Below are 26,968 nucleotides of genomic sequence, written 5' to 3'. Positions count from 1 at the left end.
TTTGGTTTTGTTTGATGGGTTTCATGAGATCCCACATTCATGCTTGGAATATGGTGTGAGGTTGATTGACTGAAAGAGAGATTTGCTTCAACCCAATCTATGGTCGAGTGGTATGTGGAAGTCCCTGACTTGGTTGGATTTTCATATGTTAATAAGAGCTCCTTTTCCTGGGTACTTTCATGAGTAAATGTGCTTGATATTATGTGGCTTAATGGTTGTTTCCTCATTGATATATCTGGTTATTTGTTGGTTATAAGTATGTTTTATGACATTTATGATGTAAGGCTCTTATCATGTTTCGATTAGTATATGAAATGTTAGTGAATGAATGACCTAATAGATAACAATGCAGCTATTGTGAGGAGATACCAGTCCACTTTGGCGATTCTCAGATAAGTATGAGACCCTTATGCTCAGATCTGTTGTTGTGACCTATAGATTACATGTTTGTGATATGTTTGATGAAATTCCTGTCATGGCTAGTAAGGTCAGGTCAAGTCCTTGTTCAAGTATTTGAATTAGTACCCTTATTTCTATGTTATTTATCATTTATGGAAGTTTCATGAAGTTCTGGGTAGTGGCCTGAGTCTTAGCCCTAAAAAAGTGGCACATAAGTCAGGGTCGCTGGCAACAGAAATACCTGAAAAATGCCACAATCACATGGATGCCTTGTTGTGGGAGAGATTGGACAGTCCTAGTCACATGCATGCCTTGTCATGGGATTGACTGAGGCTCTAGGGAAGTGAAAAAGAAAGTTTCCTCAGGGGTTGGTCACCTGGAAGGGTTGGTTGGCACCTTAAGTTTATGTAGCATGTGTGGAAGGTCATATTGGTTTTGTCATGTCGGTTCCACTTCCTTAACTGTACTTGGTGAGTTTAATCATATCATAGTGACTTTTCGTCACATGTTTACCCTAGTGGACAGGTTAGCTTGGGTAAATGTGGGAGGAGGGTGTTACAAAGTGGTATTGGAGCATGATTATGTTCTCCTTGGGTGATGTTTGGTTTCCTTTCTCCTTGGATGAATGTGTTGTCATATGTACATGTTGGTTGCATATGTGTTCTTATGTTTGTGGTCTATGTGCTTGTTGTGTATGCATGGTGGTGGTCATGGTTGTCGTTTTGATGTCATGCAAAAGTTGATGGTGTTGTTGTCGGAATGTGTTCATCATGAATGCATGTTAGTGTTTGTATGTATTGTGTATGCATGTGTGTCGTACACATGTTTTTATGCATGCATTGTGTCTGGTTGATGTTGTAGTCGTGGCATCATGCATGGTACTAGATGTTGATTGGGATGATGTCTATATATTGTGATGATTATGATTATACATGTATTGTGATAATATAGTTGATCTTGCACACAAGAAATCCTCCCTTGAACTACACTAAGGTACGTTGGTTTGTTTATAATTTGGTTTAGCTGACATGACATACATTATAGGAGGAGAAGATCAAAGATGACTAGGAAGATGGTAGAATACAACTCACGAGATTCTCCCTATAGATCAGATGAGCAACATGGTGAGGGGTATTCTCATGACATATTAGACACTCTGAGAAGTTTGAAGGCAGAACTAAGGAGTTGCAAAGAAGATAATGACTCAATCATTCAATCACAAGAGAGACTTTCTAGGGCATAGGATAAACAAGCAGAGGTTAATGCAGTGACTCTTCAGAGCTTGTCAGACTTGCAGAGACAAGGGTCACTTAGGATCAGTCATGGACAAGAGGATAGGACTAATGGGGCATATGGTAGTAGGTCACATGGTCAGAGATGGAAAATTATTAGATACACTTGATAGATGAGGTTGTGGACTTGGGATTTACTCTAGTTCTATTTTAGGCAGGTATCACGGTCATCATCGTTATCATCCTTACAGGAGGAGTGACAGGGGATATTTGTCAGATGAGTTCAAGAAAGCAAAGCCACCTAAATTTGATGGAGAAATGAAGAAGTCACAGGATGCATAAGTGTGGTTGATTGGGATGAACAAGTTCTTTAGATTACATTATTACTCATAGAACATGAAGGCCAGAATAACTACATCAGTCTTAAAGGTAAAGTAGACATTTGGTGGGAAGATGTAAAGAATTTCAAAGGTATTTATGAAGAGGAGTTGACTTGGAGTGAATTTGAGGGACTATTTAGGAAGAAGTATATATCGAAGAGATACTATGATGACAGGGTTTTGGAGTTATTGAGATATGTGCCTTACCTCAAGGAGGAGAAGGCAAAGATTCAAAGATTCATCAGTGGGTTGCCGATAACATTCAAAGACATGATTGAGTTTGATGAGCCTAGATCATTGGAGGAGGCCATTTGGAAGCTAAAGCATTGTTATGAGCAATCAAAGCACAGATCTGAGACTAATCAGGATTGGAAAGGTAATGCAAAGAATAAAGGAAAATGGGATAAGAAGCGAATAAGACCTCAAGATACAAGTAACAAAGAGAATTCAACACCGCATAAGAAGTTCAATGCATCTGATAGAGGACATGGATTTCAGTTTGAGGAGCAGAACATGGGTGCAAGTTGGAAGCCTTTGCAGTGTTGGACTTGTGGAGGAGAGCATCGTAGGAGATATTTTCCACAACATTAGGGTGGTAAATGGTAGATCTACAGTGCTTAGGAGGCACAAATGGCGGGGGATGTTGGACAGAGTGTTCCTCGGATTTATGCAGTGTTGGATAACAGGCAGGAAAATCACCACGCGTCTATTATAGAGATGGACGGTAAGGTTTGTGATCAAATTGTTTCTATTTTGATTGAACCTAGATCTAATTATAGTTATGTTAATCTTGACCTGGTGGATAAGTGTGGTTTGAATAAATAAGTGCGTGCAAAGTCTTGGTTAGTGCAGTTGCATACAGGTACTAAGAAGAGAGTTCATCATTGGGTAAGAGCTTGTGCATTTGAGTTGAATGGTATGCCTAAACCAACACATTTGAATGTACTTCCATTGGGATCATATAATATGCTTTTGGGTATGGATTGGCTGTATCTTCACGCGACTAAGGTGGAATGCCATGAAAAATACATTGAGTGCTTGGATGACAATGGGGAACAGAGGATCTTGCAGGGTAAGAAGAAGGCAACATATGTTAGAATGGTGACAACTATGCAAGAAAAGCGTAGCCATAGGAAAGGGTGTGTGTTATTTGTAGTGCATATTTATATTGACAAAGCTAACGAAGTTGAGGATGCAAATGTCTTGAGTAGGTACCTGATTTTATAGCAATTTCAGGATGTGTTTCTGGTAGAGATTTCAGATTTTCCACCTCACGGGGAATTGGAATTTTCTATTGAGTTAGTACCAGGGGCAACACCAACATTAAATGCACCTTATAGGATGAGCACAGAGTTGGTGGAGCTGAATTTGCAATTGAAGGAAATGCTAGACAAGAGATACATTATTCCAAGTGTGTTGCCTTGGGTTGCACTAGTGTTGTTTTTGAAGAAGAAGGATGGTACTCTCAGGTTATGCATTGATTACAGGCAATTGAACCTAGTGACCATCAAGAACAGGTGTCCGTTGCCAAGGATTGATGGCTTGTTTAATAAGATGAAGGGAGCAACAATGTTCTCATTGACCTGAGATTAGGGTACCATCGGGTACACATTATAGAAGAGGACATCTACAAGACTGCTTTCCGGACCAGGTATGGGCATTATGAGTTTGTTGTAGTTCCATTTGGTTTGACTAATACTCCAAATAATTTTATGTGCTTGATGAATAGTGTGTTGTGTCCTTATCTGAACAAGTTTGTTATTGTATTCATTGATGATATATTGGTATATTCTAAAAATGAGGAAGAGCATGCCAAACACTTAGCAATAGTATTGAGATTTCTAAGAGATCATTAGTTGTATGCCAAGCTTAGCAAATGTAGTTTCTTTTAGACAGAGGTACACTACTTGGGGCATGTGGTTTCCAAGGAAGGCATAACAGTGGATCCAGAAAAGATAAGGGCTATCATGAAGTGGGAATCTCCTAGGAATGTGGATGAGGTAAGGTCCTTTATGGGGTTAGTAGGTTATTATAGGAGGTTCATCAAGAACTTCTCACAAATTTCTTATCCTATTACGTCATTGCAAAGGAATGGTATGAAGTTTGAATGGACAAAATAATGTGCAACAAGTTTTGAACGATTGAAGTAGTCGTTGATGAATGCTCCAGTGTTAAAGATTGCATATTTGGACAAAGAGTTTGTGTTATGTACAAATGCTTGAAATAGAGGACTTGGTTGAGTCTCGATGCAGGAAGGACAACTAGTATGCCATGAATCAATGAAACTTAATGAGCACGAGTAGAATTATCCTACACATGATCTTAAGTTGGTAGTGATCATCCATGCTTTGAAGATGTGGAGACATTATATTTTTGGAAGGTGGTTCATCTTGATGAGTGATAACACTAGATTGAGATATCTATTTGACCAACCGACTCTGAATATGAGACAAGCTATATGGTTGGCCACGAGAAGTGAGCTCGACTTTGAGATCAGGTACATTAAAGGTAAATAGAACAGGGTTGCAAATGCTCTTAGTAGGTGAATACATGTAAATTACATAATAACCATGAGTTATTATGGAACAAATTTATAGGATTAGATCTTGGAAGCAGGACAACAGGGTGACAGGTATAGAGAGCTTTTGCACAGGTTACAGTAGGGTACATGCGATCAAGATGGGGACTATCGTCTCACAATAGATGGCTTGTTCAGATTTAGGGACAAGATATATGTTCTAGACGACAGTGAGCTCAAGAAGCTTATCGTGAGGGAATTTCATGCTAATCCGTATTCAAGTCATCCTAGATATGAGAAGACATTGGCAACGGTGAATAATTTCTACTATTGGTCAAACTTAAAGAAAGAGGTGGCAGAGTTTGTGGCTAGATGCTTGGATTTTCAACAAGTAAAAGCAAAGTGTAAGCATATAGGTGGTCTATTACAGCTGATTTTGATTCCAAAGTGGAAATGGGAGGTCATTTCCATGGATTCCATTACATGTTTGCTAAGGACATCTAAACAACATGATTCTATCATGGTTGTGGTTGACAAAGGTAGCGCACTTCATTTCATTGAATTCTACGTATTCAACTAATGATGTGGCACATGTATTCATAAGAGATGTAGTGAGGTTGCATGGTGTATGAAAGAAGATTGTGTCAAACAGGGATGCCAAGTTCACTTCTAGATTTTGGAAAGAGTTTTTTGCATGTTTGGGTACAGAGTCGGCCTTTAGTACAACCTATCATTCGTAGACAGATGGACAAATAGAGAAGGTCAACAAGATATTGGAGGACATGTTGAGGATGTATGTGATGCATCAACAACGGAAGTGGGAAGAGTATCTTCCACTAGTCGAGTTTTCTTACAACAATGGGTACCAAGAATATTTGTGGATGACTTCGTTTGAGACATTGTATGGGCAGAGTTGTAATACTCTCATCAGTCGGAGTGATCCAGTGAGGAAGGTGTTGATTGGACTGACATGTTGGAGAGATGGAACATGAAATGCAGGTAATCAAGAAGAATATGAAGGCAACATAGGATAGAAAAAAGAGTTATGCAGATCAAAACAAGATGTTTAAGAAGTTCTAGGTTAGTTAACAAGTGTACTTGCACATCAAACCAAAGAAGAGCTCCTTGAGGATTGGGTCATGTGCTAAGTTGGCACATTGATTTTGTGGACCTTTTAGGATTCTTGAAAGAATTGGACCAGTAGCTTATCGACTTGCATTGCCTCTGACAATGAAAGTCCATGATGTTTTCCATGTGTCATTGCTTAAGAAGTATGTTAAAGATGTTGATCATGTTAATGACTAGTCTATATTGCAGGTGGAACTAGAAGGAGAATTCCAGCCAGAACCGAGAAATTGAGCAGGTTAAAGTGTAATGGAAGCACTTTGGGCCCCATGAAGCGACATGGGAGATGACGGATCAAATGCGGGCTATGTATCCTTATCTATCCACTGGTTGAGCGAATGTTTTTGGCATATGTTTGGGTGTGATGTTTTGGTATATGTATATATGTATATGGATGTAAATACCACCATGAGTTGTGTTATAAAGGTCCAATAAGAAATATGGGTGTCATATCGTTATGGTTATCATGTTGTTATGTTTTTATTTTCAGTAGTATTGTTGGTTGTAGGTGTTATTGAACACCGAGGGCAGTGTTCCCCCAAGGGGGAGGTTCTGTAACAACCATGGTAAAAAATCCATGTAATAAAGTTAATAAAGACAGAATAATAACCATGGTCATGGGACACGTATTCCAAGCTGAATGTTGGGCAAAAACATAGTGATGGGGATCACTTGTGATTAATTAATTTCTATGGAATTTGGCAAAGGCAATGGCAAAGGCTTGGGAAAGGCAAAGTGGCATTAATTGGCATTTTATTTATGAAAATAATGGAAAATAGGAGAAAAGTGAGGTGAGCGCTCACAGGTTACATGTGAGGAGGAAAATGAAGGAAAATAATGGAAAATGAAGAAAATAGAGGTCGCATTGATAAAAAGGCTTCTAAGGATCAATTTGTGGCTTTTTGTCAGTTTAGTTTTGGAGCTCTCATTTTCCATTCTCTCTCTCATACTCTTTGTCATGTAGAGTTTCTTGGATCACTCTTGGAGGAGTGTGGCATACTTGGGATTTAGAGCAAGAAGGCAAAAGAAGAGTAGGAAAGTGCAAGAGCACATCGGGATCAACGACTACAGTGGGTTTTTCTTGTAGGCATCGAGTTGCATGTATGATTTCCTTACTAGTTTTGGCATGCATGGCATATGCATGTGGTTTCTTGGCCACGATATGTCATTGGCATGGAGGATTGCTTGGATTGACAATGGTTTTGCCTAGCCTTTCCATTTCCTAGATAGCCATGGTGTTGTGGGTTTCTTTCCTTTTCTTTTCTTTTCTGGTTGGTTCTCATGTTCCTTTGGCTGTGGGTTGAGTTATTAGTTCCTGGAAGCCTTAGTTGGAAAAACGCTCTGGAAGCCCTATAACAACTTGGGTTGAGTTACTAGTCCTGGAAGCTTTGGTTGGACAAACACTCTGGAAGCCCCTTGTGGGTTGGGTTACTAGTACTAGAAGCCCGACAACATTTATGGGTTGAGTTACTAGTCCTGGAACCCCTAGTTGGAACAAATGCTCTGGAACCATGGACAACTTGGGTAGAGACCAATATGGAGATGGTTAGTGACGTCCGACCATGAGGTGGAATAATTGGTTGAGGGTTGAGGTGGTTTTGCATCTAGAAGCCTTGTTTTGGTTTTGTTTGATTGGTTTCATGAGATCCCACATTCATGCTTGGAATATGGCATGAAGGTGATTTGGCTGAAAGAGAGATTTGGTTTAGTCCAATATATGGTCGGATGGTACGTGGAAGTCCCTGACTTGGTTGGATTTTCATATGTCAATAAGAGCTCCTTTTCCTTGGTACTTTCACGAGTAAAGGTGCTTGATATTATGTGGCGTAATTGTTGTTTTCTCATTTATATATCTTTGGTTATTTGTTGGTTATAAGTATGTTTTATGAAAGTTATGATGTATGGCTCTTATCATGTTTTGGTTAGTATACAAAATGTTAGTGAATGAATGACCTAATAGATAATAATGTAACTATTGTGAGGATATATCAATCCTCTTTGGTGATTCTCAGATAAGTATGAGACCCCTCTGCTCAGATATATTGTTGTGACCTGTAGATTACATGTTTGTGATATGTTTGACGAAATGCCTGTCATGACTAGTAGGGGTCAGGTCTAGTCCTTGTCCAAGTGTTTGCATTATTACCCTTGTTTCTATGTTATTTATTATTTTTGGAAGTTTCATGAAGTTTTAGGCAGTGGCCTGAGTCTTGACCATGAAAAAGTGGCACAAAATCTGGGGCCGTTGGCACATAACTGCTTGAAAAATGGCACAGTCACATGAATGCCTTTTTCTCGGAGAAACTAGGTCTTATTCGCATGCATGCCTTATCGTGGGAGTGACTGAGGCTCTAGGGCAGTGAAAAAGAAAGTTGCCTCAAGGGTTGGTCACCTGGAAGGGTTGGTTGGCACCTAAAGTTTCTATAACATGTGTGGAAGGTTACATTGGTTTTGTCATGTCAGTTCCCCTTCCTTAACTATACTTGGGGAGTTGAATCATATCATAGTAACTCTTAGTAACATGTTTTCCTTAGTGGACTGGTTAGCTCGAGTAAATGTGCGAGGAGGGTGTTACACTAGGGGTGTCACAATGGAAAAGCAAGTAAGAAACATTTCCATCACCACTATGGTCATCAATTTCATCCACATACTTAAACAGGTCTTTCTTCTCCTTGGTTAAGACCAAGTAAAAAAATTGTTCGGTCGAACATAGTGCTTTCAAGGTATCTACATTGGTGAGGAACACGACCTACAAATGATTTTAGAAGCAAGAAGTTCAAGTTCTATTCCACTCCAAAGAAATTTTTGAAATTTCTCATTATTATAGGTTTAATGTTATATTTTATTTTAGGTAAGGGTGAAGGAAACATGTTCTATTATAAGAGAGGGTCTCCCCTCCATCACAAGGTCACTAAATTATTGTTTCAAGCCAAGAGTACTTGGTTTCCTTCAACGAAAGTGGCTATCCCTAATGGCTACACTTCTCAAAGGTTCAATGTTTTCTCAGGGATCAACTCTAAGCCTTGGGGAACCTTTGATGATCATTGGGCTCGAATCAAATTTAGGATGCATGACATGCCATGTTAAAGGGCCCAAGTGCACTATAGGTTGGCATATTATCAGGAACAAGGGCACACTCAAGCACAATTGAGGGCTAAAATCTCTGTAACTCGGTTTAGAGAGCTCGCTCCTCAGCCTATCCAAGATGAAAATTTTCAAGTAGAGTGATAATTGGTAGATGGGAGATGTACCCTCATGAATGTTGAAGTATTGGCAGAAGTAGCATATTAGGTTCCTGATGCAGGACACACTCAAGGGCATTATAGACAATACATGTACATGGTGGATATATTGGCATCTCAAGTTCCTACTTTACAGAGTCTTGGTGGACATAATTGAAAGTAGGAAGGACATTCTCCTATCTCTGGATCACATGTAGCAACAAATGGTAGCTTTAGATCGTAGGTTGAGTTGTTTCAAGGAACACATGGGCATCCATCTTGAACCACATTGTTCCCTAGGAAGCAACACGGAGCCCATTCCTATTTAAGCATCATACTTAGATAATTTATCTTAATGGTCTTTTAGTTTCTTTTCCTTTACTTTCTATGTTTAAGTTCTATAATCTTCAATTTAAAAATGGTCGAGGAGGCCTTTCTTTGAATATAAGTATTTTGGTCTCTAAAATTGTGGGCAAATTCTTATTTTTAAAGTACTAAAATTCTATGTCTAATAAAATCTTCCCAATGGCCTACCAAATGAAACTTCAAGAAATTAAAATATAATCCTCTATTTTCAAACAATACAAATAATTTATTCTAAAAAAAAATATATTTCAAATATAACATTTTATTATTTAAATAAAATAATTATGCAAAGTATATATTTCTATTTATATTAAAACTCTATGAAACATATTATTATATAACATTTTATTTTTTACATAAAATAACTATGCAAAATATATATTTCTATTTCTATTAAATTTTAAGAAATATATTAGCATCTTGGGAGCTTATTTGGCAAATTCAAATATCCATTTCAAAGGTTCCATATTCAAATATCTAGTTGTTTATCTGTGGTCAAGAGCAGTTCAGTTCGCCTCAAGGTTATAGTGGTAGTGGTCAGAAGTAGTTCAGTTCGCCTCAAGGTTATAGTGGTAGTGGTCAGAATAAACTCTCAGTTCACTTAGGAGTTATAGTGGTAGCCTTCCGAATCAACCCTGTGTCACACGAATACAAAACTGGCACAATTATTAACCTCATACTACACAAGTATGAGACTAACTCAATTATTAATTCCCTATAATTTATATTAAATTTTATAAACGTGTTATTTTAAAATCCATCCAAATAAAAGTCTGATGATTTTTCAAGGCCATAGTCTATTGTTCGAAGGGGTTTTGGGTATATTTTCTGGTTTAATTTGTCAAGAATCCAACAAGGATTTCTTGGAATCCCAAGTTTGATGGAATCCCAAGTTTGATTTGTAAACTCTCGACAATCTAAGTGTCAGAGAGTTTTTTCACGGTGTTGAATCCATATATGTAGTCAAAAACCCATTTTAAACAAGAAAAATTAAGATTTGCCCCAAAAAAAAATCATGGGATTTCGAGAAAAAAACTCCAAAATTTAGCATGTTTAAACAACACCTTTTTCAAATTATGTGTGAGATATTATCTTTTTAAGGTGGTATATACATATACTAGCTTAAATCCATCTTAACTCTGGATCTACCAAGCATTGAGAATGATCAAATCTCTTGAGGTGCGAGCCTCTTTTAGAGTGAAGAGATTAGATCATTTTCAACGCTTGTAAATCTGGAGTTAATTTTATTTTTTATTTTTTCATTTTTATGCAACTTGTTTGAGTCAAAATATTTTTGTTAATAATAATAGTAATTATTATTTATATTTTTGTATAAATTGAGCAAAATATCTCTTCTATACTGGTCTGAGAGCCTTTCGGGACAAACATGACTAGTTTGGAAATTGAAGTAACCATTATAAATAATTAATAATTAGTTAATAAGATAATTGTTAATACTAAAAAAATTTGAAAATTTTAAAATTGAATTAATTATTTATGAAAAATGAAAACGTTTTTCTTTTTTCATAAAATAAACCTATTATATTCACATAAAATAAAAATAAAATATAAAATATAAAATATAAAATATAAAATATAAAATATAAAATATAAAATATAAAATATAAAATATAAAACACATTTTAAAATTAATAAATCAAAATGATAATAAAAGTTATAAAATAATTAAACATATATAGGATTATAAAATACAATATATGGCACATGACGTGCATGGTGTAATGGTAGGGGCGGAGGCTGTCACTCCCCCCACCTAGGTTCGAGTCCTGCAGAGGCAGGTGATTGATGTAATAAAAATCAGAAAAATGTAAAGGTCCCGCACTCGCTTACAAAAAAAAAAAAAATACAATATATGAAGAAATTAATTGATTATAAATTAAGGAAATTAATTAATTATAAATTAACTAAATTAGGGTCGGGAAATCGAAAAGTTTTAAAACTTAATTAGGGTTGGGGAAATCCGAAAATTTTAAAATTTTATTAAATAAATTTGTGTGTGAAGGTATTGTATCAGCTTAGGTGCTTGGTAGATTCGAAGTTAAGAGGGATCTTGGTTGGTTTAATTCCCTTTTAAATAGACTATATTCCACATGAATACCATGGGTCAACATCATAGGTTCTCAATACCACGAGTCAATACTATGGGTTCCCAATACTATGGGACAATACCATGGATTATTTTTATTTTGTTTTTTATAGGGTTATTTCTATTTTGTTATTTTTATTTTTATTTTCTTAATTTTATTTTGACCAAGTTAGAATGTTTACATTATATTATATTTATCTTTTATTTATTTTTTAAGTAATTTGATTTAGTCAAAATGTTAAACATTACATTATAACATCTCTCCCATACTGATTAATCTTTTTTTTAGTGTAAATTATTTGAGTCAAAATGTTGTATTGATAAGTATAACTAGAAATTGCACCACATGTTCCAAAATGAAAGTAAGTAATAAAATACTTTGACGATTTACAAAATAACAAGAAATCTAATGAAATTTAGTTTGAATTCACGAGGATGAAAAAAGGGTTCTTCAATTGTTTGCCAAATTTTACACCACCAACTTAAGAAATCTAATGAAATTTAGTTTGAATTCAGGAGGATGAAAAAAGGGTTCTTCAATTGTTCGCCAAATTTTACACCACCAACTTTAACGCCAACGCCAACGCCAGATGAGAATGTCAGCTCCTCAGGTAGCGACGACAAGGGCAATATGTCTCCCTTCATTGTTTTAATTGTTTTCTGAATAGTTATGTTATCGTGAGGACCAAAAATTGTTGAACTCATCAATTATCAATATTGAGAACTATACTTTTGTGATGAAATGAAGTTTATAATTCTGTAATTTTAATTTGATATATATTAATAGCCTACTATCACTTGTTATATTTTTGCACATGTATACATGAATTATATTTGTAATAAACATATAAGAACGTTTTCATCTTACTCATCATTTTTTTCCACGTTTTGATCTTTTCTAGTCATTTTTATACTCTATCTTTAGCTTAGTTACAATAAAAGAAACTCTATTGGGGTATTGAATCTCTTTCAACATCTCTAGCTCTTAAACTTTTCTCTTCAATTCCTCCAATTCTGGTTCTTCATGCCTCCTTAGGCTACTCTTTTTCATGGTAGAAACCTCATAATCCTCAACATGTCGGCCATCCACAAATCTTCCTTCCCACCATTGTCTGCCAAGAGCTACACTTCTAGAAATCGCACACATTGAGACAACTTTATCTGAGATCACAAAACCGCAATTTCTAACTAAAACAAATCCTTATAGTCCTCAACCTATTTTCCATTCACAAACTATCCTTCCCACCACTGTCTCCCAAGAGCTACACTTCTAACAATCACACTCATTGAGACAACTTTGTCTTAGATCACAAAACCACAATTTCTAACTAAAACAAATAGAACAAGAACAAATTCATAGAAATAATTGGAGAAAAAAAAGTTAATTGGAAAGGGACCAGCTTTGAGATTTACATAAAAAATGACCTATGGTAGTGTAACAAGGATAATTGTTGTCGATGATGTGTGTTTGCATAGATTTTGATCAAATCACTACTCTTGAGAATGTGTAGAATTTTAAAGAGCTACTAAAATATGTGATTTTTATTTTTGTAAATAAAACTATAATTTTCTTTTGCAAGGAAACAAAATCCAATTATTTTTTCCAAGAAAAAAATTGCAACCTATATTTCATTATATAAATATGATAACATTCTTTAGGTTCTTAAAGCATGATAGAAATAAAAGCAAGTATAAGTGCACACTTCACTTATAGGATTAAAATTACATTAGTAATGTACATTTCATTTCTTACCCTTTATAAAATTAGTGTAGATTCATCTTAACCAATGATCTACCAAGTGTCTAGTGGGATCAAATCTCTTGAGGTGCAAACATCCTTTAGAGTAGAAAACTTGAAATTTTTTTACACATGATAATTGGTCCCTCACTTGTTTTGGTTAAGATGGATCTACACTGCACCTAAGTTAACTAAAGAATCTACCAATGAATTAAGGTTTCTTTTGATGTGATAAAGTTCCACAATTTCAAAGTTAAGAATTTGGAGATTAATCTTGTGCCGAATGGGGAATTGAGGATGATTTGAATTCTCAATGATCTTGATCACCTGTTAAATTACGATCATGGAGTCACCAAAGACAGAAAGAGGATGAATTTCCTTGGAGGTTGTTAGTTTTAAACCTTTAAACCTTTCCACATTCTTAAGTATTCAGTCTGGTTGTTGGTAGATGCTCGTAGACCCCAAGCATATTCCTTTTCATATGTGTTGTACATGAGCTTAGCATCCACAAGCGCCTTAGAATGGTATGCCACAGGGTGGCCTCCCTATTTAAGAACAACCACAATGGCGAATTGTAAGGCACCAGTTTCCATCTCAAATGGTTGATTCATATCGAGCAAACGCAGAATAGGGGCAGAGCATAGTGCATTCTTGAGTTGAGAGCATTGTCTCTTAGATTCGACATCCCAAATAAACTTTCCTTGATTTGATAATTGGTGCAAACAACGAGCCAACTATGAGAAATGAGAGATAATTTTTCTTTGGAAATTAATACCTCCCGTGAAGCTCGCATTGGAAGGTGCTGGCCATTGTGCCAAATCCTGTACCCAAAAGGGATCTAGGCGAACCCCTGTGTTGTCAATAATAAATCCCAAATATTGAACTGATGTTTATCCAAAATAGGATTTCTTTTCTTTGACCTGAAGGTGATGTGCTCGCAATAACTCAAGTATGTTGTGAACATGTTGAAGATGATCTTCACAAGATTTACTGAATATTATCAAGTTAAATGACCACAAACTTACTCAAGTGTGCCCTAAGAACAACATTAATGAATCTCATAAATGTGGCTGGTGCATTGGTCAGTGCAAATGGCATGACCAATCATTCAAATAGCCCAAAATTTGTTATGAAAGAAATTTTCCTTGTGTCGGGTGCGTGCATATGAACTTGATGGAAACTGTAGTCAAATCCATCTTTGTGAATAAAAAAGCCCCGTGTAAGTGGTCCAACAAGTCCTCAATGCGGGGTGGGGGTAGTGATTTTTAGCAATGGCTTTATTAATGGCCTGGTAGTTTGTCACGAGGCGCCATTCATAAGTATCATTATTGGGAATAATGAAAGCTAAAGATGCACATGGCGAGGTGTTGGGTGCAATAATTGAGGAAATTTCATGCATCCTTTTGCCCATTTTTTGTCATTTCCCCTAATTGTACCTACAATTTCCCCAGTATAATGTCACTACCTCTCATTAAGAAGCAACCTTTTTCTTTGACGTATTATTATGTTATTTTTTGCTTAGTATTGAATGAAACAATGCTTTCTTTGGGATTACTAACGAGGGTATATTTGGAAGAGTTATTTTGAATGTTTTTCTTTTAGGTGTTGCCATAACTACTGATAGGCATGGGTGAACAACTATTGTTGTTACTTGCTGTTACACCTTGGGTTTGCCATTTCTTGTTGTTACCCCACGAAGCTGTTGTTACACTGCAAATTGTCAAGACTGTAGCCGTCGTTTCCAAAGACATCTGTCAAGGGTTGCATGAAGTAATTCCATGCAGAGAGTTAAGAAGACCTAAGCAGTTACAATTGTTGTGGAATGTAACTATGTTCAATCTTAATAATTTTGACTTTTGTAAATGATGTAATGAAGAAAAATAAAATTATTATTGTAAGCCTTGCTTCATGGGTTTCATGAGAAAGATATTTTATTTGCTAGTGGCTCCCATTGAGAGCCTTTGGATTTATTATTGAGTAAAAGAGTCAATGTCATGTATGAAGAGCTCTTTTTGAGCATATATAAAATGTATTTGAGTCAACCTAGTGTCTAGAAAATCCCTAAAAAAAACAAGCACCGTCCTCTTGATGATGAATTAAATAACAACCTATGTCGGCTCACTTAAAATGACACGTCTATTCAGATGGTAATGTTGGCCTCTTATATGGATGAACAACTATAATAGAAGGGTATGTTGATCGCAGAAAGTCAAGTAACTTTGCATATCCCTCTGAGATTTCGGGTGAAAAGGAGCAACGAAGAAGTTCAGTTTCCTCTCTGGTTTTTTAAGGGCAGAAGAACACATTAGTCTTTGAGATTTTCACATATAAATCATAGTGAAGAAGTTCAATCTTACTCTGAAATACAAATAGTAAATCACAATCAACAGTCTGTGGATCTCTCTAAAGTTTTAGATGAATAATTGCAATCATCAAGTTTGGATCTCCACAAAAGTATAAGTATGATCTATATGAATTCAGGCCATAATCACAGTGACAAGAAAGGAGTCATGTCAAGATACATAAGAAACTCAGAACAATGATAAAGGAACAATGAGGGAATGACTAGGGATAATCACATAAACATGAGTTCGTATGTCTAAAGAAAGTTTTCGGTGCCCTAACAAATAATCACTGACCAATAGAGATACTATAGTTCAATGGTATAAAGGAAATTTAGAACCCTCTATAATCATAGTGACAACAAGAATCTTTGTGCTACTTAGTTTGGACAAGTATAAAAATATTGCAGTTTGGTTCTAAAAGGAAACTACATATTGGTAATCTGAATACTGAGTTTTGGTGCTATCTAAAGAAGAACTCAGTGCCATCACAGAAGTAAGGTCTCATCACAGTGAGGAGGTCTCACAAAAGGAGATCACGATGTGAAGACAATGATAATATTTCGATGATGACAATGTCTCGTTTCTCAAAAGGTCGAAGAGGAAGAGGAGTCAAGAAGAAGACGGTTGACTGTCAAAGAGGACGCATGTCTTAATATTGGAGTGTCTTGGTCCTAGTATTCATCAAGTGTAATTTCTATAAGAAGAATTTGTGTGGGTTTTCCTCTTAAAGAATGAGAGGTTTTGGCCTGGCAGAAAGCCAACATCTTGTGTTCTTGTCTCTTTTGTTTTGGTAACTATTTGATGAAGTAAGAAAACAAACTCTAATAATAGCAAGAGAAGATTGTGCTAATAAGAAAAAGTAAAAATTACCTCACAAATAGTTATCATTGTGAGAAAAATCTTATTAACCTAATTGACCTAGTTTCTTCATCAAAAATTGCGTGTAAACAAGAGTGGTGTAACCATAACGAATGTTTATTAAAAGCAGTTTTTAACAATTTATATCTTTTTATTATTTTTTTTAGCTTAATCAGCATGAGAATCGCAACATTCTCATGACTGATTCGTTTCCCTAATTTTGGGGCTTTATAAAAGAGATTAGTCTCATGAGAAGGGGACGACAGACAACAGAGATAATACCGACATTCTGAACTTGTACTTTTCAACTATTTTAATACAAGCATATATCTTGTGATGTTACTGCAAATTATGTGTTGAATTCTTAAATATTTTTTGTTTTACTCCTGCACCCTGCTAGGGAGGAAGGGCCCTTTTCTTTAGCAGGGATTGTGCATTTCTTATTACTGTTGCACACGTTTCATTGTGGGATAGATACACTTCTGCTTTCAGATTTATTGTGTGATGTTACATAAGTTAATTAATTTTATGTTATTCAATTGTTGTTATATCTTTAGATGATAGTGTATGGTGCACCTATCTTTATTATGAAGTGTGGATTATTTCCTTGCCGATTGTGTTTCATTCCTGTGGTGTGCCTTTTAATTCTTTCAAGCATGTATTTCTATTTTGCAAGAGTGCTTTAATTTCTGCAAGTGTGTTCAACGACATCTTTTCTGTTTTACCTGGTTGTTACATGTATCATAACAAATAGTGCAGATATATTTGAAAAAAAAAGATGCACCCTGGTTGACAATTAATGATTTTGGTTTAGTTACTTTAGGAGTGTTAAAACCTCACAAAAAATTTGGCACTGTTGCTGAGGAAGGTTGTCAACAATACAGTCAACCAATATTTTCTTTTGAATTTCCTTTTGATAGAGGGTCTCTAATTTTATAGGCGTTGGGCGGTAAGATGAGAGATAAGAACCTACGCATTGCTCTAACATACCTGAGCGGGCTCACCACTGTAATAATTAGGACACTTAGGGTGTGAAAATAATTACACATTGGGTCCATGTGTAGAATGTATGAGTGAAGAAGAAGCAAAAAGTAGGAACCCTAATAAACCTATAGGCAAAAGGGGTTGAAAAAAGAACAAGAAAAATATTGATCAAGGGAGAGTAACATTTATCCAAGAATTGATCTCAAAAGCAGAAAGAGAGCAGTCAACACCACATAGGGATGTGAGAAAAATAGGCCCACAAAAAGTTGTTTCTTCTACATTAAAATCAGGAGTATCTGGTTCCTCTATTTTAGGACCCCATTTTCCTCAAACTAGCCTACAAACTCCCAAATCTGTAAAATCAACTCAGGAACAACAAGGAGAAACTAGTGGCCAAGATTTTGGATTAGAAGGACAAGGGGAAACCAATGGGAAATATCAAGGACCAAAATCGGAAGAACATTCTTTCACTTTCCAATACCCAGACTCAGGCAGTGCAGTAAAACAACTAGCCCCAGAACAATCCAAGCAATTATCACAAGAATCCCTATCTACAGAAAATTTTTCTGAACAATCTTTAGAAGGATACTTACTAAAACAAGAATCAGGAGAATTTCTAATGGGGGATAACAACAACAATAACGAAACATATGCCACTATTACCACTTTTGAATTTCTAATAAGTGATATAAGGGGAGAAGCCCCCATGAAAAATATCCCTCTATCAGCCCTTCCATCTTTTCTGGGATTGAATGTAGAAGATCCTAATACTTTTTCTGTTTGAGTTTGATGTTTCGTGCAGGAGTTATGACTACACTTTAGATGCTCAAAAGCTAAAACTATTTCCTGCCACTCTGAAAGGAGCAACATTAATATGGTTTATGGGACTAGGTCCTGCCACTATCTGAACATGGGGAGATATGAAGACTGTTTCTGGTAAAATACTAGGACTATTGCCAAACTAGAGATTTAAGAGAGGAGATATTCAGAATGACACAGAAGGAAGAAGAGAACTTGGAAGATTATGTGTAATGGTTCCATTATAATCTACAAAGGTCCAAACATAACAATTTGGATCCATATATTTTGAAAATAATATTGATTCAAGGAATAATAGATGACTACCTTGACATGTTGAACTTGTTAGGAAAAGGATATATATCTCACGATCCATACGGTGGTATAACAAAACTTATATTAAGGTGTTTGCGAGGACCGTCACAAGGGAGAAGCATGGCACAAGATGCCTCTGTTAAAATACAAAAATCCACAAATGGAGGTGTGATTAGAGTTGAGATTGGAAACCTCTTTGAGAATCTCAAGATCGATCTTCTCAGTACCTTATTTGCCCAATTGATGACAACACAAGTGAAAAAGACACAGGATGAAGCTGATAAGGCCTTGGCCATGTTCTGCCCAAAATGTAAAGAGAAACATTCCCTGAAGGAATGCAGAGTCAATAACATTAACTTGTGCAATATTTGTGACTTGGAGCATTCTACAGGCTACTGTCCAGAGCTTTCAAGATTGAAGGTAGCACTCAAGAAATTAGGCAAGGAGGCTCAATCTTCTTACTTTATTGGGTCTAGGAAGCCTTGGAAATCACGACCACCAGGTATGTCTCAAGATTTTTATTTCAATTCGTGGAATAATGTATATAATACTCAGCAATTTCCATGGCAGTATCCCACTGCCCCTCCAACTCAATTTCCTTCACCATGGAACCAATGGTTTCCTTCTCCACCTTTTCACTATTCTCCATCTCAGTCATACTCTTGGCCTCAGAGTTGGAGGGGAAACTCTTTAGCACGAATCCATCCATTGTTACTAGTGTAACAATAATTGCAACTTCCACCTCTCTCATCATTTGCTACCACTCCTCCCATACGTCTCCAATTACCTGTACAATCTAACCCTAACTCAAATAATAAGGTAGCTTAGAATATGGAATCCCCTACTTATTTCCAAACTTACTACATTATCCCCATTGAATGCAACGAGATCCTCCTTCGATCAGGAAAAGTAGTAACTCAAAAACCTCCCCTATCATTATTGAAGAGGAATGTGAATCACCTAGGGATGATCTTATGGATTTTGACGGAACTGCTACACTTGTAACAACTGATTCAAATAATGCTGACACATCTGTAACAACCAATCCAACTGCTACAATGACTAAGGACCCTCCATATCCGCAAATATTAGCTGAAACTAGGATGATTCCACAACCCGAATCTAATTTCCTCTGGGAGTTAAAGAATCTGCACATAAGGATTCCCTTGCTGCAAGACATTAAGGATGTCCCCATCTATGCGAAAACAATAAGAGACCTATGTGTTAATAAACCTGGAAGGAAGCACAAAGATCTTGTTACCATCCATGTGATGGGAAAATTGTCAGAACTATTGACTGGTCAACCTCTTTTGGCTAAATACAATGACGCAGGGAATCCTACAGTCACTATTTATATTGATGATAAGCCCATTACAAACACATTAAATGATTTAGGGGCAACAATCAATGTAATACTAAGGAAATATTTACCACTTTAGGATTGCACAGGATGATACAAACACCTACAGTGCTAGAACTAGCAGAAATGTCACATGTTAAACCTAAAGGAGTGGTAGAGGACGTATTAATTATAGTAGGTTCCTAGAGGTACCCAACAAAATTTCTTATTTTTCAAACCAAATCAAATCTGGTAGGACATCCCCTGATATTAGGAAGGCCTTGGTTGGCCACTACAGATGCATTCATAGGTTGTAGGTCGGGCTTCATGACGATTTTAGATGGACAAGCCATAAAGAACCTCAACCTCTATCCTCCTATAAAACCAAGTAAGGATTTGGAAAATCCCTTATAGGATGAATTTGAACTTGAATTAGATCATTCCCTACCACTCCTCACTCTTGGCAAAGCCCAGTATTTTAAGAATGAAACGAAGGATGACATTATCAATGGTTTTATCAGTAATTCCCTTGCTGTTACTTCTGTTGATGATTTAGGGGAAGAAGATACCATGGAAGACTTGAGTCTAGAACATATGAAAACCTCCCCTAATCTCAAGAGTAGCTCAGTTGAAATAGCGCCAGGCAAAAATCTAAATAGTAATCCTAATCTGACTTCTGAACATAATAGGATGTTGTTACAACTGTTTAAGAGATATAAAGAGGAATTCACATGGGATTACATGGACATGAAAGGCATTCACCCCAACTTGTGTACCCACAACATCTACTTGAAAGGAGACTGAAATAAAGTTAGGCAGCCACAATGATGCATGAACCCAACACTTAAAGAAGTAGTAAAAGAAGAATTGCAAAAGCTTCTAAATGCCAACTTCATTTATCCCATCTTTGACAACCAATGGGTATCTCCACTTGTTATTGTTCCTAAAAAGAATGGCAAATGGAGGATTTGTGTAGATTACAGAGAACTTAATAAAGCCACTCAAAAGGACCATTTTCATTTTCCATTTATAGATCAAGTCCTTAACACCTTATTTGGAAAAAAAGCTCTTTTCATTTCTAGATGGGTTTAGTGGTTATAATTAGATACAGATTGCCCTAGAGGATCAGGATAAAATCACAATTACTTTCCCTTGGGGGACTTTTTCATACAAAGTTCTCCCTTTTGGACTCTATAATGTGCCAACAACCTCCCAGAGGGCAATATTGGGGATATTTTCGAATTTTCTAAATGACTGTTTAGAAGTATTCATGGATGACTTTACGCCTTATGGTGACGGTTTTGAAACAACATTAACCAATATTGAAAAAGTGCTAGAGCGACGTGAGCAAACTAATCTTGCTTTAAGCATTAAAAAATGTCACATGATGATGAATGAATAAATTGTTCTTGGGCATTATATTTCTGCTGCAAGAATAAAATTAAACCCTGCTAAGATAGAAGTAATTCTGAAAATTCCAGCTCCCAAAACATAGAAGGAGGTACGTAGTTTTTTGGGACATGCAGGGTATTATAGGAGGTTTATAGATTTTTTTTTCAAAAATTTCATCCCCATTATTTTCTTTGCTTACTAAAGATGTGGAATTTGTTTGGACAGGGAAATGTGAATGTGCCTTTACAGAGTTAAAGCAGTGTGTATCAGCAACCCCTATTTTGCGAGGACTGAACTAGGATATTCCATTTCACATAACAACAAATGCATCTGATACTGCTGTAGGAGATGTGTTAGGTCAACTAGAAGACAAGAATCCATATGCCATCTACAACATCATAAAGAATCTAAATCCAAAAAAATAAAATTATACAGTTACATAAAAAGGTTTCCTGCAGTAGTGCATGCCATTAATAAATTTAGGCACTACATTACATGTTATCAAATATTTGTGCACACTGACCAATCTTCCATTCATTTCTTAATTAATAAACATGTTACTAATGGTAGGGTTACATGTTGGTTGTTTTGTTACAAGAAGTTGATATAACAATCTTAGATAAACCTGGAAAAGATAATGTAGTGGCTGATTTTCTTTCTAGGCTAATTGTTAATAGTGATTGCATGCTCGTTGACGATTCTTTTCTAAACGAATACCTTTTTTCTATTTCAAATCACTCACTATGGTATGTAAACATAACTAGCTACCTTGATGTAGGGCGATTTCCACAACATCTGTCCTCAAAAGAAAAGACGAAGATTGATTAGCAGAGTTCAAGATACTCTTGGGTAGAAGGATACCTCTACTACACAGGGCTAGATCATTAGATTAGGCATTGTGTGAGAGAGGATGAGATTTTTGACATTCTCAGAGCCTGCCATGAGGAACCTTGCGGAGGACACTTTGTTGACAAGAGGACAAGGCATAAAGTGCTTTCAATAGGATATTATTGGCCTACGATAAAGTCTTGGAACCATTTGAGAAGTGGGTCTTAGACTTTTTAGGACCAATTAGTCCTTCATCTCAGCAAAAGTTCTGCATTCTAGTCTATACAGATTATGCCACAAAATGGGTTGAAGCAAAGGCACTATCTAGGGAACTGAACATGGTGTTTCACATTTCTTATTTGAGGAAATTTTTGTTCGCTTTCGAGTACCTCGAGAAATAGTGACAGATGGAGGACCACAGTTCACATCTCATTTGATCCAGAGGTTAGTTGAGAAATTCAAGATCTGTCATAGAATTACCTCACCATATCATCCATAGGAAAATGGTCAAGTGGAGAGCACTAATAAGGTTATTGAAGGAATTCTCATTGAGATTGTAGCCAGCCACCGAAGGAACAAGGCTGATAAACTTCTAGAAGAACTATGGGCATACAAAATTACATGGAGAAATACTATTGTATTTTCACCATACAAATTGGTGTATGGTAAAAACCCATTATTTCCCATTGAGTTTGAAATAAAAAGACTTAGAACAACATTGCAAGTGAACTTGGATTTAACTACAGCTCAGAAACATTGGTTGAACCAGTTAAATGAACTAGATGAGAAGAGATTGGCTGCGATCCAGCAAAAAGACATCATCGAGTGGTAGAGAGCTAAGTGGCATGACAAGTTTATAAAAAGGAAGGTGTTTCAGAAATCCAATTGGGCTCTATTAGCGCTTGAAATTTCACCTCAGGCTGAAAAAGGTAAACTCCAAGGCAACATCAAACCACTTAGCCTCGTAGCTAGCCCTACGGGGCAGGAGAGTGCTCTCTTCGGTCTATCTCGGTAAAGATCTTCAATGGGCGAGATAACCAATAAGGAAACACTGATTTTAGGCTAGTAAATTGATAAAAAAGTTTGAATTGCGATTTTTAGGGTTTTGGTGGAAAGTTGGGGAAAGGCAATTTTGGGTGCAGGGATTGGACACAGTTTTTGCAGGGGGTTCTTTGGGGCAAGGTAGGAGACTGTACTGATGCCTTTGAATTAAGTGAATGGATAGGAATGACCGGTGAGGAGCTAAAGAGAGCAAGAAACCTTCAAGAGTTCTCTTTAGACAGATGAAAACATAAATATTAAGCAAACTTAAAAGCAGAGCATGACAATCATGAATTCTACTTTAACACTTCATTTGCCTAATTTGCAGAAGGAAAAGTAAGAAGATGTTTCACATAACAAACTTACAAGTACAAAGAGAAACACATCATCAATACATGTAACCACAAGAATCCAAAAAAGGACTGCAAAACCCTGGTCTTTCTTCCTTTGCCAAAATTGCAGAGATACAATGAGTAATACAATAGAAGCTTTCTCCCTCAAGAGTCCAACCTCTCCAACCTCTGAAAATGACTAAGAAAATACATAATATAGGCAAGTCAACCCATTCCCTTGCCTCTAGGGGTCGAGCTCATCCTTCTAGGAGCTGTTTCAACCAATTCTAAACTGAGCACTAAAATCTAGGCAGTCAAAACAACTTGCCTCTATAAACTAGGAAACCAATTCATTCATTAAATTTTTGCCTATCTCATGAATGAATCTTCTAGAAGAGATAAATAAGTGTCAAAATATCATAAAATTACATCAATTACAACAAGGAGGATCAAAATCTACTCCAAAAAGTCAAATCCAGTCAAAACTGCGTTTTGCTGAGCTGTAGGTGAGTTTCTGTGAAAACTGCCCAACAGGTCGCGCCCTAATCCTGAACAGGTCGCGCGCCTTTGGAGCTGCTTTTGAGGCACTTCCAGGTGTCCAAATGAGGAAAAAGTTGGCTTGTTGGAAAGGTCTAGATGTCTAATTTACAACCCAAGTGGAATTTCTGAATTTGGTGGCCATTTTCCCCTCCAAAATTGCAATCTCCCAAGACTTTTTCCTGTGTGTCAAAAAGGTGGTAGAAAGTCATTTTTTGCTTGTTTTTTGACCTTCTGGAGGCTCAAAACTTGATGAAATCTCTTGGTAATTGCTGATAAGGTGTATATTTGCATGAAAAATCCAAAAATGCTGAGTTTTCCCGAAATGAAGTTGCCCATAGAATAGGTCGCGCGCGGCGCGCGACCTGTTGGGGAGGAAAACCTGTGTTTGGCACAAAAAATTCACAATTGACAAAATTTTCTCCAAATTTCTTGAAATTTGGGCTGGGAGTCCCCAATCAAGTACCATGCTCGGTCAAAGAGGATTTGGCCAAAATTTGGAGTGGATCGGGCCTTTTCCGTCGTTTTAGTGCCTTGGCCAACCTCCTTGGATCCAACGATTGTAATTTTGACATTTATCTAAAACCATGACACCTGTGAAAAAAGTGAAGGAGGTTTTTCTTCCTTGGCCTGTTTTGGACAAAAACCTCTCTCAGTTTTCAAAAATTCATCTTTGATTTCTCTGAAACATCTTTTGAGTGAAACTTGTCCCGATGTGTGGAACAAGGGATTTTGCCGAAATGAAGCGAAATGAAGGGGATAAGGGGCTTCTAAATTCTTGGGGAAATTTTTGGAAGTAGGGAGGGATGTTAGGAAGCAAGGGAAAATGGAATCGTGGAGATCGAGTGAAGGGAAGGGGTCCAAAAGGGCAAAACACAGGTCAAACCTAGAAAATTGCCAGGTTGTAGCAAGAAACTAGGGTTTGTGCGAAAATGAGGAATTTTGCGGATCTCAGTGATGGGAAGCATTTGATAAGGTAATTTAAGGATAGGGGAAGGTGTATGAACATCAGGATACAAGTTTTGCCGATGATTTGACCGTCCAAGAGAAATTGGCTTCAAAACCCTAGGAGAGGAAAATGACCTTGCCTGGGCGCAACTGAAGCATGAACAAGGTGTAAAATGACTCATTAGACACTGACATGATAATGACAACCCTATGAATGATGATAGACTCAACTGAATAGTGACATAGATTGGCATTTGGGCAACTTTTAAAAGAGTGAGATCAAACCCTAGACCTAATGCCTAGTGACCAAATTTTGCTTGAAGACTCACTGAAATGACAAAATTTGACCTTGACACTCTGAGACCACTTTGTAAGAGCATATTTGATCACTGGAGGAAGGCTGGAAAGACTGACACTAACATTGGCTCCAATGGGGATGGTAGCTCCTTGGAGGTGCCAAGAACCGCAGATCTCTGTAAGAGCAGACCAGTGCTTTCAACCATTGGGCGATGGAGTCATTATTTTGAACGGATAACGCAAAACCTTTGACACATTTATTGAATGAAACTTGACTAAAAACTGACTGAAACTTAACTGAAACTTGACTCAAACCGATTTGATGACAAATTGAAATGATGGAAAAAACTTGATTTTAACAAATTAACTCAAGACCTAAACTTAAAACTTAAAACTTGATGGCAGTACATAACCGCCTAGGTTACAAGACGACATACCATCAAACTATATCATAATGCCAATGTAACCAATCAAGCAGATGCCTTCTTGACTGATTCTCCCAATCAGATCTCATGATCAACAATAGATACTGGTAATTGGGCATCCAAAGACATAGCTGACCATGATCTCCTTCATCACTGAACACAACAATAATCACTTTCACTGCTGACTGTAACAAATCTGCCATTGGATCCTGGAAAACATGAAGACTTGACATTGCCACCTCCTGCTGAAAGAACAAGGTATCCTTTGTTTCAAATTCTGATCTGCCTTCATCATGTGCTTAAGAAAGAGTATGTTCCTGGTCCTCAAAAAATTCTGAACAAGTAGATGAGCAGATCTCCTCTTGAAATAACATTTCAAAACATGAGACATATGAGGAAGAATCTGAAATGGAATCCTGAATGGTCTGATCTTCTGTAGTCTGACAATATGGTAAGTTATCCTCATATGATATGATAGCCAGATTCTCATTATATTCATCAATCATGAGAAAAGAAATTTCAGATGTTTCGTGAAACCCAACACTAACTTTTCTATTAGCTGTCATAGATTCATCCAGAGAAACCTTTTCACTTACTTGAACGGAGATCTTGTCTTGTTTTTCACAGAGGTAATGAACTACCTCCTCATGAAGATCTAGTGTTGGTGAAATGAGAGCATTTAGGTCTGCTACTCCATTTTCTTCATTTGAGGCAGCCGCGACAATACAACTCTCTTTTATGAGATCCGGAACAACATGTTTTGCCTCGTCACAATTTATCTCTCGATCTGATTTATCATCATCACTTTCTGAGATTGGAACATTACTTTCCTGCGTTACCTGCATGCTGTCTTCTTCTATGGACAGATCTGAAACAACATTTGCTCTTTCCTCATTTTCAACCATATGGAAATCTTCAACCTGCTGATCTTGACAAGTATCCTCTAAGTTTTCTGTGTGCTGCTGAAATGGATTCTCATACAGAGCCTCCATGATCTCAACATCCATAAAATTATCATCTTCATAAAACTTCTCAAGGCTTTCAATAAAACTATAAGCATGCTTGCAACAGTCTTGAACTAAATTTAATGATGGATAAGAGTCCATATATCTTTCAATGAACAAGGCATGAAAATCCTTTAAACAGTAAATACAAGCAGGCGGCAAACTTTCATACCATGATTGGGCTTCACCTTCCAGAGTGGCCAGGAATATCTTCATCAAGCAATCTTCAGGAAAATCCACCTTCAACTTGCGAATATGCATGTGAAATCTAACCAGATGTAGAGCAGCGTCCTTCTTACCATCATCTTTAAATGTAGGCAAATTCCTTGACCAATCTACCTTCGGAATTTTATTTGGAAAACCAGGGATGTGATCTCGGCTCAAGGGAGCATATCTTCTTGTGATTCGGTCCATCTCACAACTACTGATCTCTCTGCAG

At 36.8% G+C, this 26,968-nt stretch overlaps 1 protein-coding gene across 1 annotated transcript in view; it reads left to right on the top strand.

The window, feature by feature from the left end:
* The first annotated feature begins 2,641 nt into the window (after positions 1 to 2,641).
* LOC149207035 (uncharacterized) overlaps positions 2,642 to 26,968 on the top strand; it is a 49,223-nt gene continuing 24,896 nt past the window's right edge. The window contains exon 1 of the mRNA XM_089397896.1: positions 2,642 to 2,740. Coding sequence (XP_089254022.1) covers positions 2,642 to 2,740 — 99 coding nt within the window. The remainder of the gene's footprint in view (positions 2,741 to 26,968) is intronic.

This window comes from Pinus tabuliformis, chromosome 1_2, assembly GCF_031772625.1.
Source record: "Pinus tabuliformis cultivar Carrire ecotype Pingquan chromosome 1_2, CPIR1, whole genome shotgun sequence".
In the NCBI taxonomy this organism is placed as follows: domain Eukaryota; kingdom Viridiplantae; phylum Streptophyta; class Pinopsida; order Pinales; family Pinaceae; genus Pinus; species Pinus tabuliformis.
The sequence above is the reverse complement of the archived record's forward strand: the minus strand, read 5'-3'. Positions and strand labels throughout refer to the sequence as shown.